This window comes from Cyrtonyx montezumae, unplaced genomic scaffold (assembly GCF_038088225.1).
Source record: "Cyrtonyx montezumae isolate F1298 unplaced genomic scaffold, pur_monq_1.0 scaffold_29, whole genome shotgun sequence".
Lineage (NCBI taxonomy): Eukaryota > Metazoa > Chordata > Aves > Galliformes > Odontophoridae > Cyrtonyx > Cyrtonyx montezumae.
Genome location: NW_027072033.1, coordinates 4488708 through 4505439, shown reverse-complemented (window position 1 = coordinate 4505439; position 16732 = coordinate 4488708). Strand labels below are relative to the sequence as shown.

The window sequence follows — 16732 nt, the reverse complement described above, 5'->3', positions numbered from 1 at the left end:
AGTTTAAACACATTGAGGAAATTGCACAGTGAGGTTTATATAATGATCATAACTCTGCATTCCTGTATTTTATGATTCAGAAATACATTGCTGCCCTGATTACACTGACATGAATGTGGGGCACTTTTGTTTTCAGTTCATCCCTCCTTCCTTGTATCCTAAGACCCAGGTACTGATCAGCTGAACACGAGCTCAGGCAAAACCAATGACAGTTTCTGGAGCAGTTTCACACAACCTATCGTCAGCACAATGCACACAGTAGAAATGCTTGCAGCAGCTGCTTGTGCTTCTCCAGCCATCTGCTGAGGGTGTCACATAGGATGCAGGGTACTGCCTCAAGAAGTCTGCATTTCCTGTTGGATTTCTCCATGCACATTGTTTTAGGATGAGCTAATGAGAATTACTCTGGGCAAGTGGTATACAGATGAATGCTGAGATTTTCTGTTTTGCCACCTTTACAGCAAGGCTCAAGTATCACTCCCCAGCTCTGTCATTGCCATGTGTGAGGCTCATATAGCTACTGTTAGATATCCAGTTTAATACAAACAGTACATCTTTTCACAAATAATTAGAAGTTTTGCTGCCTCCTTGTTTATATTGCAAAATATGTTTATTCATTAGGCAGTTCATTGCCAGAAAAGCCACAGACATTGCAGAAATTCTGTAAACATAGTCCATCTGGCATTAGCTCCATCCATTAGCTCCATTACCATACAGTGGAAAAGTCAGCAGTATCAGGCCTAACAAAACATAGTAAACTACCAGCTTCTTGGCAAAAGTTCTCTCAGGTAAAAGATGGATGAGTCAGTTTGATTAAATGAGACCTCTACTTTGGATAATTTTTTCAAGCATAAATTCTTAAACATCAGTTTACCTTTCTTAATTCACTTTTTTTTTTTCCCTTCAAATTATTGACTTTTCTGTTTAGCTAGTTTTTTCTACTCATGGTGAAAATTGGAATTTGAACTTTTTCTGTTCATTTTCTCAGTTTGTACATCAGTCTTCATGAAAGCAGAAATGTTAGCCATAAATCAATATGCTGTGAAATTAGCTATTTCAAACTCAGAAATATAAATGATCTGCCTGTCAGCAGAAGACAGTCTGAGCTTGAAAACAGAGAACTAATTTCATTAAAGTCACTGTGTTCCCTTATAGCTATCCAATTCTGTTTTTATATTGCTTCTCATTACCGATGAAGTATTGACCTTTAGTGCTGGAACAGATTGCCCTGGGAGGTGGTGGAGCCATTGTCTCTGGAAGTGTTCAAGAAATATCTAAATGCTGTACTGAGGGACATGTGGTTTAGTGGGGAAATATTCATGGTAAGTAGTTGGTTGGACTGGACAGTCTGGGAGTTCTTTTCCAGCCTTGGAGATTCTCATTTTACAGCACTTAGAAAAGCAAGATAGCAGTAATACTAGAACATTGTTCAAAAGGTAGCTTTGACTTTTCATCCTTCCAGGCTCTGATGTGTTCTGTATGTTCTCCAGGTGGCATAAACTTTAGACAGGGAGCATGTAAGGTTGTATCTTACTCTGTTTGCTCTCTATAACTACTTGAAGGGTCATAGTTAGCTGGGGGTTGGCCTCTTCTCTCATCTAACTACTGATAGGACTAGAGGGAATGGCTTCAAGTTGTGCCAGGGGAGATTCAGAATGGATGTTAGGAAATACTTCTCTGAAAGAGTGCTCAGGTGCTAGAATGGATTGCCCAGGGAGGTGGTGGTGTCACCAACCCTGGATGTATTTAAGGAATGTTTAAACATTGTGTTGAGGGATATGATTTAGTGAGAGGTATTGGTGATAGGTGGATGATTGATCTCATTCCATGATTCAATCACACGTGCTGCTCCATAGGTTCTATTCAGAAGGATAACTGTTCATTCTCTAATTAATCTATCACGAACAGATTCCTATGCTAAAATTTGTCATTGAAGCTTCTGTGTGTAAAAACTACTTTGTACAAAAATGTCTTTAACAGTAGTGTGTGTCAGCAGATTTAGAGCAAATGCCCAGTATGCATGGGTATAGGTGCATGGGAGGTAGACAGACTTACTACTTGTCTGGGTATTATCCAAAAATAAATGCTAACTACATCAGCTTTAAAGTAGGCATTAGTTTATCTTTTTTTTTTTCCTCCCTCCAGTTGTTTGTTCAATTAAGAATCCCCATTCAGGCAAGGTCTTTCACTGCTGCTAAGCAGCCACCAGTATTTTTTTTCCTTAAGAAATAGAATAAAGAAACGAAGTATTACCTGTGCAACCTGGGCTAGGGAGCTGCTTTGGCAGGGGGGTTGGACTAGATGATCTCTGGAGATTCCTTCCAATCCCTACAATTCTGTGATTCTATGATTCCTTGCTACCAATTCAGTTTTTATACAGTTAAATGATATGGTGATAATATGCTGCAGAATTTCTTTTTTCCTCTACAGTGAAAACTGGAGGACATAATGTTGCTGATGAGTAGAATTCTTAACTTTGATACTTGAAAAAGGCTACATCATAAGATACATTACAGTGCCCGATTTTTGAATTAATTGTTTCTGGCGTGTGTGTTTTTAATGACTATTTTTATCACATCAGCTGCTTCGCTTGCACTGAGGCCAAATGTACAGTGCCCAAACAGGGAGGCTAAAGGACTTCCTTATTGACAATTTTCTGTGTGCCACTGATTCACCAGAAGTTGTTGGGTGATTCTGTTTGGTGTTTTGGGTTACCAATATACCATTCTGTACTTTAATGCAATTCTCTCTTTTATGAGTGCATATGTGTTTCTCTTCCTTGGTGAATACCAAGTAAATCATGTTTTAGAGTTTAGCTCGTGAATGTAAATTATAGGCTGGTGAACAAAAAGGGCTTCTCCAAATTAATCCACATTTCATGGCTTGTAATAAACAACAACACATTTGTACTTCAAAGAGATGATTAGTAACAGATTGAAAGAGTTATGGTTAGCAGTGTAGGATAGAGTGAGAAGAGGAAACTTCGAAGGAGCTCAGTCCTCCAAATGTGTTCAGTTCTGCAAAACATTAAGAGGAGAAAATAACTACAAATAGCATCCCTTAGATAGTTTTACAGTTCTTTCATTCTGTGTTATAGAACTCCTACAACATTTCAGTAGTACAAAAGGAATGACAATAAAAAAATCATTTTCATAATTATTTAATTAATTAATGCTGCTGCTAAGCTAGTGTGAAGTATATTATTACAGTATATTCTTTGGTCTTTTTTGGTAAGCAAGGGGAGTAGCTGGCTTTGCTACATTAACAAAGATAAAAAGCAGAGCAGAAAAATGCAATGGTGATTTTTCATCAAAACTATGTCTGAAATGATGGGAACTCCACCATGCTTCCTGGGTTTTCGAAATACGTTTGTCTTGCATTAGCATCTCAGCTATTGAGCTGCTGCTGCTAGTTCTCATCACCAAAATACCATCTTCCCTTGTTAGACATATTTTGCTCTTCTTTACGTAGAGTAAGTCACCTGCCCTTGCTGGACTGATGCAAGGGGGTGGTCCACTGCTGGAGTTATGTCAGTCTTCAGAAACAGAAGACTGATTTAAAAAAATCATCAGCAGCAAAGCTTAGTTTTCCTCGAACTCCAATCAACTTGCAATTTTGGTTGGATATTCAAAATACATCATTTATTTTCTGTTTTACTTGGTGACATAATCCCATGCTCTCGCTGGCATAACAGGGCAATTGTGAATACATTAAGAGTAAAGTTCAGGAAAGCTATTAGGTCTAAATAAAGACATATGTTTTCACAATCTCAACAGTACTTCTCAAGTGTCTCTTTCTGGTAATACTGAGTTTTGGATTGGGCTTTGGTTAATCTTTTTAAACCCAGACCTACCAGAAAGCTAAGAAACAGATTTTTTTCAAATGGACAAAGGAAGAATCATGTAAACTTGGTAGGTATTTTTTTGCTGTTGTTTTGTTTTGTTTGTTGTAAAGGAAAAATAAAGAGAAAATATTCTGTCATTTAAAAAGACATGTTAGTGTACAAAATGACTTATGTAAAACATCATGTAGAATAGAATTACAGTTCATAGTAATGAACTAACGTTCTGAAAAAAAAATCAGCAAAATTTTATACTAAAGATAGCATTACTGTTCAGTCTTCATGAACTCAGTGTGAAAAGCGACATGTTTAAAGTCGATGTAACAACAACAACAAAAAAAGAACAACCAAGCACAGAAAGACGTTTACTTCATTGGTGAGGCCTCACCTGGAGTACTGTGTCTAGTTCTGGGCTCCCTGGTACAAATAAAATCAGGGATCTCCTTGAAAGTGTCCAGTAGAGGGCCACAAAGATGATGAAGTGCCTGAAGGACCTCTTATGAAGAAGGGCTGAGAGACCTGGGTCTGTTCATCCTTGAGAAAAGAATACTCAGAGGGGATCTGATCCATGTCTATAAATATCTAAGGTATGGGAGGCAAAGGGATGAGGCTGGACTTTGTCCAGTGTGTGGTGATAGGATGAGGGGAAAATGGTCACAAACTGATACATGGGAAGTTCCACACAAATGCACATGGGAACTTCTTCCCAGTGCAGTGACGGAGCAGTGGCACAGCTGCACAGAGAGATGGTGGAGTCTCCTTCTCTGGAAACGTTCAGCACCCGCCTGGACGCCTACCTGTGCAACCTGGGCTAGGGAGCTGCTTTGGCAGGGGGTTGGACTAGATGAACTCTAGAATTCCCTTCCAACCCCTACAGTTCTGTCATTCTGTAATTCTGTAACAGAGAAAACAACTTGAGGCAGTTGTAGGTCTGTCCTGGGTACAGGACATATTTAAGCAAGTCAGCCACCCAAATGCTTGTTTTCTGTGTTGTTTACCTGAAGCTGACTTCACTGACAGGTGCATTTTTTAGTATCATTCATGATCATATTGCCACTTGCAGTAGGTTGGTAAGATGCCTTTGTCATGAGTGATAAGCGATTGCATTTGAAGACAGGAATATTATCTGTGCCCTGCAAACATTGCAGTACAAATTCAGGTGTAGCTGACAAGAATTATTGGAGGGCTACACCTAGTTTGGAGATAGCAAGCCTGGAACCAAACAGATTGCAGGAGGGATTAATTCAGTCCTGAGCATCATCATAATTGAGACTTGTTCAAGTAAAAGTTCTGGATGATCAGTGTGCCTGTTTCCTATCAGATGGGTATCAGCCTGTCATTTTTTCTTGTTGAAATATAGAGATGGGGCAGCTAAAAAAGCAGAGGAAATAAAAAAAAAATAACTTTGGAGAAAGCAGTTTGGAAGTGAGGATCCAAGACACGGCTTTAACTAAAAATGACGAAAAAGATAAGTAAGTAACTTGTTACAAATATGGTTCTTATCCTGGTTAACTAGCCATCTGAATATAGATTTGCTGTGCAGTGCTGGGTCTCAGATCACATGATCTCTGTTATTCCACAGCAAACAGCCTCTTTTGTGCCCAGGATACTAAGAATTTTGTCCACATGCTCATTTATCAGTTGTTGAAATCTTTGTGAAGAAAGATACAGCCACCAGAGTAGCAGAAGTTGTAGTCCTTTGTGCTTCAAAGAGCAGCATGTAAATGCCCTTTTAACCTTTTTGGTTGCTTTTCACTTACTTTTTAGTTCTGAATGACTGAAAGACTGCAATTGAAGGACTTGGTCCTGTGGGCACACTGCGGGTCCTCTGTCTCCACATGCTGTTGGGACTCCCATGGATCTCCCTCCTCCTCTTAGCAGAAGATAGCAGAAACTCTCCCAGGGTTGCTGGTGCTGCATCAGTGCCTTTGTGTCCAATGTCATTGCACTGGTTAATTTTCCTGGTGTTTTTACACTACTACTCTTCATACCGTAACTCATGTGAATTCACCCACTTTCCCAATAGTTATAACCTCACTGTGGATCCCCCTTCCTTCCACTGTGTTCTTTTACTAGTGTACGATGTTTGCACCTTCTGTTTTGGACACTGGGTATGTGACTCACCACAGAAGTCTAGCTACACCATTTTCTTAGAAGAACATTATTCTTTAGTGGGAAACTCATTTGTCATGTAACCCATTCAGATTTGGCCAGCATGTCCCCATATTTAGGTTTGTCCCATTAAAAAAGTTTATTCAGCTACTCATTAACTCTATAAGATGTTTGAGTCCTTGTGATCAACTGCTTTGAAATCGGCACAGCCGGAGCTGCAGTGGCTGATTGAGGTACAGGGAGGATTTCCGCGAGGTTCCTGTCTCACGGGAACCGAGTGAGAGCGGCCAGACCCTTAGGCTGTTCTCACGAGAGGTTAATGAGGTGTTAGCGTTGCCAGGGTAACGGTGCCCTCACCCACACCCCTCAGCTGAATAGGGCTCAGGGAGGGCAGCGACACTTCACTGCCCACTAGGCACAGGAAGGAGAGATCTACACGTGAGTACCACCCCCTTACTGTGCTGCTATAGGTGTGGGAGCTCGTGTGGGTGTGGCTTTTGCAGGTGCAGGCAGGGTGCAGGGTTACTGTCCCTTCTCTCTTGCAAATCCATCCTATTTATTGCTGGTCTCTGTGTCTGCAGTGTTTGTTTGTGTTTATTTTATATTTTATATATATTCTTTTAATTATTATTATTATTATTTATTTTTAAATTATTACAATAACTATTTTATTTATTTATTTTCAATTTTCATTTATTTGTTTTTATTCTTTTTTGTGCCATGGTCTCTACTAGACAGAGGGCTTGCCTTAAAAAGGCTGTGGCGACCCAGACAGAAGGTCTGCCTAGAAGCGTGGCTACACAGGTCTCTGGTTGCAAGGAGTGCCAGAGCCTGCTGCTGCTGGAGGAGGGTGCTAAGCAGTTCTCCTGTGCAAGGTGTGAGCAGGTGGATCTGCTTAGCATGGTGGTTGAACTGAAAGAGGAGGTTGAGAGACTGAGGGCCATCAGGGACTGTGAGCGGGAGATTGACTGGTGGAGTAGCTCCATAGAGCGCCAGAGAGAAAGGCACCGGGGAGATCCTCCGCAGTTGGTGGTGGACTCTCTGACCTGTCCTCGTAGGGCAGAAGGGGGATATATCTGAGGGATAGGGAGGGCTGGCAGAGAGTCCCTGCTCGGTACCGTGGGCAATCTCCCCCTCTGCCTCCCCAGTGTCCCCAGATACCCCTAAGCAATAGATTTGCAGCATTGGATGTTGAAGAGGTGATAAGGGTGGAAGTGCAGGAAGATTCCCGCAGGAGGTCACCAATGGCAAGACAGTCAACTCTGTGCATTGAGACCGCTACTACTAAGACAGAAAGGAAGGTGATCGTAGTGGGTGGCACCCTTCTAAAGGGAACTGAGGGCCCCATTTGCAGACCAGACCCAAACTTCAGGGAAGTGTGCTGTCTCCCTGGGGCTCGGATCAGGGACATTGCTAGAAGACTCCTGAATTTGGTACACCCCACCGACTACTACCCGTTACTCGTAGTTCAGGCAGACTGCAATGAAATATCTCAGAAAAGTCTGCGAACTATGAAAAGAGATTTCAGGGGATTAGGGCGATTAGTTCAAGGGGTGGGAGCACAAGTGGTGTTTGCTTCCATACCTTCTGGGGCAGTGAAGGACACAGAATGGACTAGGAAAACACAGGTGATGAGTAAACGGCTGAGAGGCTGGTGTAGAGACAGACACTTTGGGTTTTTTGAGCACGGGGCAGTTTACTCAGCTCCTGGCCTGTTATCTGTTGATGGGATGCACCTGTCTCAAAGGGGGAAACGAATCCTAGCACAGGAGCTAGCTGGACTCATTGAGAGAGCTTTAAACTAGCTGTGACGGGGGAAGGGGATAAAACAGGGCTCACCAGTAAAGAGCCTAAGGAGGCTGTGCTGGAGAAAGGGGTGAGGCAGATATCTCAGCTGAAGTGCATCTATACCAATGCACGCAGCATGGGCAATAAACAAGAAGAGCTTGAAGCCATTGTGAGGCAGGCTAACTATGACCTTGTGGCTATTACAGAAACATGGTGGGACCTCTCCCATGACTGGAATACTGGGATTGATGGCTACAAGCTCTTCAGAAGGGATAGATAGGGAAGAAAGGGTGGTGGCATAGCTCTCTTTATCAAAGAGTGTTTTGATGTTGAAGAGCTTGAGGTTGGAAATGATAAGTAGAGTTTCTATGGATAAGGATCAGGAGGATGGTCTTTAGGAGTGACATCGTGGTGGGGGTCTGTTATAGACCACCTAGTCAGGATGAAGAAATAGACGAGGTGTTCTATAAGCAACTCGTAGATGTTGCACAATGGCCAGCTCTTGTTCTCATGGGGGACTTCAACTTCCCTGACATATGCTGGAAATATAATACTGTGCAGAAGAAGCAGTCCATGAGATTTCTAGAATGTGTGGATGATTGCTTCCTGACACAGCTGGTGCAAGAGCCTACCAGGGGAGATGCCTTGCTAGACCTGCTCTTCACTAACAGGGAAGGACTAGTAGGAGATGTGAAGGTTGGAGATTGTCTTGGCCAGAGTGACCATGAAATGGTGGAGTTTGCTATTCTGGCTGATGTCAAGAGGATGACTAGCAAAACTGCTACCTTGGACTTCCGGAGGGCAGACTTTGACCTGTTCAGGACACTTGTTGCAAGGGTCCCTTGGGACTTGCTCCTGAGAGGTAAAGGGGTCCAGGAAGCCTGGATGCTGCTCAAGATGGAAATCTTAAAGGCACAGGAGCAGGCTGTCCCGGAGTCCTGTAAGTCGAGCCGGAGGAGAAAAAGACCAGTGTGGATGAACCGGGAACTTTTGTTGAGACTCCAGGAGGAAAGAAGAGTCCATGTCCTCTGGAAGATGGGTCAGGCTACTTGGGGTGACTACAGAGAACTGGCCAAGATCTGCAGGCAGAAAGTTAGAAATGCTAAAGCCCAGCTTGAACTTAGACTGGCTACTGCAGTAAAGGAGAACAGGAAACTCTTTTACAAATATAATAACAGCAAGAGAAAAACAAAGGAAAATTTCTCTCCTTTACTTGATGAGGCAGGGAATGTAACCACAGAGGATAAGGAAAAGGCTGAGGTTCTCAATGTCTTCTTCACATCTGTCTTTAATAGACAGAGCAGTTGTCCACAGGGTACTTGCCCTGACCTGGAAGTCCGGGACGGGGCGCATAATGCACCCCCTGTGATCCAAGCAGAGACGGTCAGAGACCTGCTTCTCCATCTGAACTGCCACAAGTCCATGGGGCCAGATGGGATCCACCCAAGGGTGCTGAGGGAGCTAGCAGAGGTGATTGCTGAGCCACTTTCTGCCATCTATCAGCATTCCTGGTTATCTGGAGAGGTCCCACAAGATTGGAGGCTTGCCGATGTGACTCCCATCTACAAGAAAGGCCGTAAGGAAGACCCGGGGAAGTACAGGCCTGTCAGCCTGACCTCGGTATCAGGGACAGTTATGGAGCAGATGGTCTTGAGGGAGATCACACGACACGTGCATGGCAACAAGGGGATCAGACCCAGCCAGCACGGGTTCACAAAGGGCAGGTCATGCTTGTCCAACCTCATCTCCTTCTATGACTGGGTGACCAGACTGGTAGATGAAGGAAAGGCTGTCAATGTAGTCTACCTGGACTTCAGCAAGGCCTTCGACACGGTCTCCCACAGTATTCTCCTGGGGAAACTGGCAGCCCGTGGTGTGGACAGGTTCACTCTTCTCTGGGTGGAGAACTGGCTGGAGGGCCGTGCCCAGAGGGTAGTGGTTAATGGAGTTAAGTCCAGCTGGCGTCCTGTTACGAGTGGTGTCCCCCAAGGGTCGGTATTGGGGCCCATCTTGTTTAATATCTTTATTGATGACCTAGACGAGGGGATTGAGTGTACCCTCAGTAAGTTTGCAGATGACACCAAGTTGGGGGGATGTGTCAAACTGCCTGAGGGTAGGGAGGCCCTTCAGAGGGATTTGGATAGGCTGAATAGCTGGGCTGAGCTCAATGGGATGAGGTTCAATAAGACCAAGTGCCGGGTCCTGCACTTTGGCCACAATAACCCCATGCAATGCTATAGGCTTGGGGCAGAATGGCTTGAAGAATGTAGAGAGGAAAAGGAGCTGGTTGGTTGATGCTCGGCTTAACATGAGCCGGCAGTGCGCCCAGGTGGCCAAGAAGGCCAACAGCATCCTGGCCTGTATTAGAAATAGTGTAGCCAGAAGGAGCAGGGAGGTGATCATCCCCCTGTACTCAGCTCTGGTGTGTCCGCACCTTGAGTACTGTGTTCAGTTTTGGCCCCTCACTACAAGAAGGACATTGAGGCCCTGGAGCGTGTTCAGAGAAGGGCAACAAAACTGGTGAGGGGTCTGGAGCACAAGTCTTATGAGGAGCGGCTGAGGGAGCTGGGATTGTTTAGTCTGGAGAAGAGGAGGCTCAGAGGAGACCTTATTGCACTCTACCACTTCCTGAAGGGGGGTTGTGGTGAGGAGAGGGTGGGCCTCTTCTCCCTGATAAATAATGACAGAATGAGAGGGAATGGCCACAAGTTGCGCCGGGGAAGATTTAGATTAGACCTGTGGAAACATTTTTTCTCTGAAAGAGTGGTCAGGCACTGGAATGGCCTGCCTAGGGAGGTGGGTGAGGCACCATCCCTAGCACTGTTCAATAAGCATTTAGATGAGGTGCTAAGGGATTTGATTTAGTAGTTTAGTGGGTAGGGATGGTGATAGGAGGATGGTTGGACTAGATGATCTTGTAGGTCCTTTCCAACCTAATGAACCTATGTCAGAGGGATTTTTCGTATTCCTTCTCCATTTTATTTGAGGATGAACTGGGGAGCAGCAATTAAAGCACTTAGGTACAGATTTATGTGCTGAATGTATTTGACAAGCGTGTTAGCATAGTAGTGAGAGAGGGCTAGGTATCTATCAGAGAGAAAGATTACCATTTTAACGTTTTGTGCTGCTTCTTTCCTTTCTTCTGGGAAATCATGTTGGTTCTTCCTGAAAACTGTTGAGGAAGGAATGTATCCTTCTGTGAAATCACATATACTAAGGAAACAGATGAACTTGTGATACAGACTGGCCTGTCGGGGCAAATGAGGGAGTACTTTAACGACTTGACAAAGAAGAAGATTTCTCTTAAAGTTATTTAGAAGTTAGCTCTTAAATTCTCCTTAGCAGCTGGCTTGTGGACATACTGGGCTAAAGTTTTATTTTCTGCTTTATGTGTTTGGCTTTGAAAGCTCCACTCATATCTGCCTTCGTTATTGGAGTTAACTGTGTGATCTAAAAAAGGGAGAAGGTGCAGGTTGTGTGTAGCAGCACAGAATAATACTCTGGAGTTCTGAAGAAACTGCAGAATGCTGGGCTGTGGCCTTTTTCTGCGGGCAGTGCTATGTGTGTTCAGTTCTGCAAAACATTACAGGAGAAAATACCTACAAAGAGTATGCATCATCCTCCTTTCCCTTGCACTGGCGTTATGACAGAGGCTAACTGGTTCATAATTGTAACAGCTTCGTAACAGTCTCTTTGAGAAACCATTTCTTGTTTATTTTCTTTCCCTTCTTCAAAACACATACCAAACTACAATTCTAAGTTCTAGCCTTTGTTGTTTTTTTGTTTGTTTTTTTGTTTGTTTCTGAAGAACATTTCCAGCTCCTTGCCTGAAACAAGTATAAATATGTACACGTATGTGCAGAAGTGATGTGTGACCGTGGTCATACATTTCTGTGTCCTTCATTTACCCATAACAGTTTAGGTCAATACAGAAGAAATCTGTAAGTTTAAAGGGTGTTCTGACTTTACGGGTTGTCCAAACCAAGCCAAGTCAAGCAAGTGTAGCACCAGAAGGCTCTTAAAGTAGAAGCACGGAGAAAACCGCAGAGCCTTGTACTGCAATAGTGTCATAATGAGATGGGAGAAACAGGAACTGGGGAGAAGATGGTGGATTTCAGGAACCACTGCTCTAATTTTACAACCAGGCAATGTTGCTGGAGCAAAGAGAGGAGCAGGTGCAGGGAGAATTTGTGTTACTCTAAAATCTGTACAAAGCAAAGTTTGGAATAGCGTTCTAAGTTCATAGTCAGTGATAACTGGGCAATGAAACACCTGTGGCTACAGGTTACTGATGGTGAAATGACTTAGGCACTCATATAGCAAACTGTTTTAGAGACCTCTAGTTTGAGAATAATCCTACTCTTCATTTGCCTGGGTTCATTTACCCTTGTCTCAACCCCCAATTCAAAATGCAGTTTGAATGCTACAGGACCCCATCCTGGAGTCAAATTTCACAGATCTGGTTGAGTCCTGAGAATATTTGCCTTTTGTGTTCACAGGTAGGCAGAAATAATTGGGTAAAGATTATATTTCCCTGTGTCCTGTTGGCTGCAATGACATGAATCCTGTTCCTTGAATTAAGTTAAAAGGCTTCCTGCTTCAGAGTACTTTTCTTTGTGTGGGATACAGCACCTTCTACATGGCATGTATAGGAAACTAGCAAAGTATTAAAGTTGTCAAGAGTGACAAAACACAGCATGCTAATTGCCAATTATCTTCATTGCCCTTGAAAGTGACAGTGAGGAGCAGAAACACAGTGGCATATAAAGCTGTGTAAATTGGCACAGATACAGAAATGGTAATTGAGAAGAGATGTGTGCATATTTTAAAACAAATGTCCTTTGCATTTTAATCCCCCCTTCTTGTTTTACAGAAGGAGATGACAACCAGGTTGTGTCACTGAAGAGCCACTCACTGAAGAAAAGTCCTGTTTCCTCTTCGCTGCAGAGTTCCAGAACATGGCAACCCTTACAGAACGAGTCTACTTTCAGTCCAAGAAAAGAGAAAAGATGGGAACTGCAGTTACTTTCACAAAAGTTTCCCACTGCTGTCAGTGTCCTTAACCCAGAGTATGCTGCTAGGAACCACATCTGAGCAACGTGGATTACTGAGGGAAAGAAGAACCGACTGCGTATTAATCTTGGCTCCTTCATTAGAGATAAGAACCTCTTCAACCACTGACCATATTCCCACTGCTAAAGCTCACTGAAATTCAGGTCACTGGCCTGACCTCCAGATCCGTTGCATTCAAATGAGAGTATTACTAGCTGCAATGTTGTTTTCTTTTTCTTTTGTTCCTCAGTATGCTTTGTTTCCTAAGTGAAGCAGAATATCAGGTCAGTCTGGAGTGACAGAAGATATACAGCCCCGAACATCTCCCATGCATCACTAGGCCACACAAGGCTTGGTCAGTGTTCCCAAATGCCAGAGAGCCTTGTGTTACCAGGAATGCAGCCCCACCCTTTTGCTGATCATAGAATTGTGGAATCATTTGTGTTGGAAGGGACCCTGGGAGGTTGTGTAGTCCTACTCTCTTGCAATGAGCAGGAACATCTACGGGGACATTGGGTTGCTCTGAGCCTGGTATAGCCTGGCGTTGCTGACCTGATCAACAGCTTGTGCTTCATTGTGATTCCTAATGGGGTGACAGAGGGTTGGCTTCTGATCTCAGCTATATAAGTGAAATCCAGACGCAGCTCTGCAATGTTGATGTTCTGTCTTCAAATTCTTACTGTGACTGACAGCAAATCTGCTTAGTGTTTCTGCATTACATAAAAGAGCAACTATGTTGTCAGCATTTTCCTGAAATACCCTGTGAAATGCAGTAATGTGTCATGTAACTTGACGTTCTCTGATCCCCTTAGAGAAAGGACAGTTCTCATTCACCCTAATGTTTCATCTTTTCAGGGGAAAAGAAATTTAGTTTTGGTAACTGGGAGAAAGATGCAGTACAGATGAATAGTGTAACAATCAGGCCAGGAGGGACTGAGCAATGGTTTTTCTTGCTGAACACAGTTTAGCAGTGTGGCCTTGTTTCTGTACTGGAGTAATAATTTTTCCCCCCAGTTCTCATTTCAGCTTAACTAACACATTGGTAAACAGCCTGGAGGGATGTACATGCAATAAATCCAGTCTTCTGTGTCAAATATACCCTGATGAAAGGCTTTCTTAAAAAAAAAATGAAGTGAAAAGCAGTCCTTCCCTGATCATGGGAGAGATTTGGCTGAATAAATGGGGATCAAATGGAACACACCTATATATTCTGTGCCTTCTGATGAATTTGCACATTTTTGTTATTGTGAAAGATTGCTCTTTCCTGTTTAAGTGCTGAACCCTATTGCTGCCTTCCCTGCAAGTGAGTTAGGTATGCTTACTTCCTCTGAGACATTATCAGAAGGAAATCTCATGGAGTACCCAGTGATTGGAACATTAGAGATAAAGGTGTAGCAGCAATTAAGAATAACCACAACCCCTTTCTAGTTCATGTTGTGGTGTATTCTGACTTGCTTGCTTGCTTAAAATAGAGCTTATAAATGTTAGTGATCCCGTCCTTGCTGGGAGAAATGGCTTTTGTCTGTGAACAATCAGCATAGCTAGGTGGAGACTTTCTTGCATCTTTAGAGTGACACAAGGAGCGTTATCCTTTGCTTTCAGGGAAGTAGGCTGAAGTGTCCTTCCTCTTTCACTGGTCTTTTCAGTTAGGTTAACTCTTTGTGGGTTGTACAACATAACCTTTCTGGGGTGCTGGCACTCGTGCAGGATGTGACCATTTTGTGGAATTCATTGCCATAGCTACTGCTGAGCTTAGCTGCTTCATTGTAGAGATGATTATAAATGCATCTTTGGAAGACTACACAGGTATGTGTGGAATTAAAACCTTGGTTACATCTGAAAGGGTTTCTTGTACCTTTCTGCAAAGCCCGTGGGTTATTGCCCTACAGCCCTGGAGCTGGAACTGTAGTTTGTACAGTGTACTTAAACTTCACTGTTGCCAGCTCCCATCTTCTGTTCCTCTGGCTCAGCAGTGCTGCAGTGCTGTAGCTTAAAGATTAACATAAAGGTCAAAGTGCCATTACATAAATTGAAAAACGTAGTTTATCTATGTTTTTTATATCTGTAATCTGTTCCTCAGTTTGTTATGCTACTTACCATATGCTGTTTTGAGTGTAATAACTGTAGCGATGTCTGGAAATGCAGCAGAATTTGTTCCCATTTACTCAGAATTACTTTTGAATAATGCTATAAATGCATTAATCTCAGTGTGTTTGCAAAAGTTCTTTGTTGGAGTGCATTTATTTTTCTAGTACGGTCTTTTGGTTTCCTAAACTTTTGTGTTTCCTTTTCTAGCACACATTATGAGGCAAAGGAGGGAAAATGCAATGTGGAACCCCTAGAAGACCTGTGTTGCCCATGGCCAAAATCCCGAGAAGTCTAATGGGAAAAGGCATCCCAACCCAATGATGCACTTGACTTGGTGGTTTGCTCTGATGGGAAGAAGGTGGAGTTTTGCTCCAGCTTGTGTCTTCTCTGTGAGCACTGAGCTCTTCTGTTGACCGCATTGGTATTGTGGCAGGCACTGGCCCAAGACCTGCTCATAGGCAGCAGGGCAGAGACCTTCTGGCACCCTCTTCACTTTACATCTGTACCAGGCTAAGTGCAGTGTGATGCCAGGCCATTACAAATATGTTGAGTTGTGTTTGCTGTGGAAAACACCAACAGCCAAACTGAAGAAAGGCTGAGGGAACTTGGGCTTGTTTAGCTTCAAGAAGAGAAGGCTCTGGGTAGACCTCATTGTGGCCTTCCAGGACCTGAAGGAAGCAGATCAACAGGAGGGGAAACAACTGTTTACATGGGTTGATAGTGACAGGGCAAGGGGGAATGGTTTTAAACTAAGACAGGAGATTTAGATTGTATTTTAGGGGTAAGTTTTTCACTTGGAGGGTGGTAATGCACTGGAACAGGTTGCCCAGAGAGTTTGTGGATGCCCTATTCCTGGAGCCATACAAGACAAGGCAAGGCTGGTTGTGGCTCTGGGTCTGGGACCTTGCCCACAGGAGAGGGGTTGAAACGAGATGATCTTTGAGGTTCCTTTCAACCCAAGCCATTCTATGATTCCCATGATTATCTAATTCTATGAAACTTGATGGTGAAAGAAAGTTCCCACAGATGGCAGGTTTGGGCCCTTTGGCCAGCTGTCTCTTCAACAAGTACTGTTTTCACAACAGAGGTATCTTGCCCTGGTCTCACCATCTAGTGCCATGGGCCATTTCTCCCTTTCTTATGCTTGGTATTTGATATCTTATTATGAATAATGTCTGGAACATGGCATTGCTACATGAATATGTCAGGTTACTCTTCCCTGGAGGAGAGAGGGGCAGCAGCCTGTTGGATCCAGATCTGAGGGATTCCAGCTTTATCAGCAGTCTGCTTGGGGCCACATCCAGATGACTCTTGTTTTGGGTGTTGATCACAGGTTCTGATTTCTGTGATTCCTCAGGATATGTCAAGAGAAATGTATTTTAAATGTGATGGTATGCAAAGGCATGCATTTCACCTACTGAGAAATTCTTTCTACTTGACCTTACCATTTATGTGTCTTCCTAATCATTCTCCAGCATGTGTCCTAGTAGCATTTCATATGGTTCTGGAACTATGTTTTGCTTTATTTCTTTTATTTGCCTTTCAGTGAGATCTTTTTTTTTTTTTTTTCATACTTAGAAAAGGTCCTGTGAGTCTAGCAGCTGTCATAAGAGATGTTGTTAATGCTGATCTTCAAGGCAATCTAAGTGGGATCACTTCAGTTGATAAAGGCCACAGCCATCTTTACTTCAGTGTGAAGGGCTTCTTTAATACTAGAATTGCCTTCAGTGATTAAAGACTTAATAGCTCTCATTGATTTGTCACTGTCATAAGGGATTTAATAACAAACTTCTACTTTGTGTAAACATAGGTTTGTGCTGGACTGTAGTGATGAATCTAACATGGAAAAGA

The 16732-nt window shown here is 43.2% G+C and overlaps 1 protein-coding gene across 1 annotated transcript in view; it reads left to right on the top strand.

Annotated features, from left to right (window-relative positions):
- Positions 1-15192, top strand: part of LOC136051277 (MOB kinase activator 3B) — a 98365-nt gene extending 83173 nt beyond the window's left edge. Inside the window, exon 5 of the mRNA XM_065740629.1 lies at positions 12615-15192. Within this exon, the coding sequence (XP_065596701.1) occupies positions 12615-12644 (30 nt within the window). The 3' untranslated portion in view covers positions 12645-15192. The remainder of the gene's footprint in view (positions 1-12614) is intronic.
- Positions 15193-16732: the final 1540 nt, after the last annotated feature.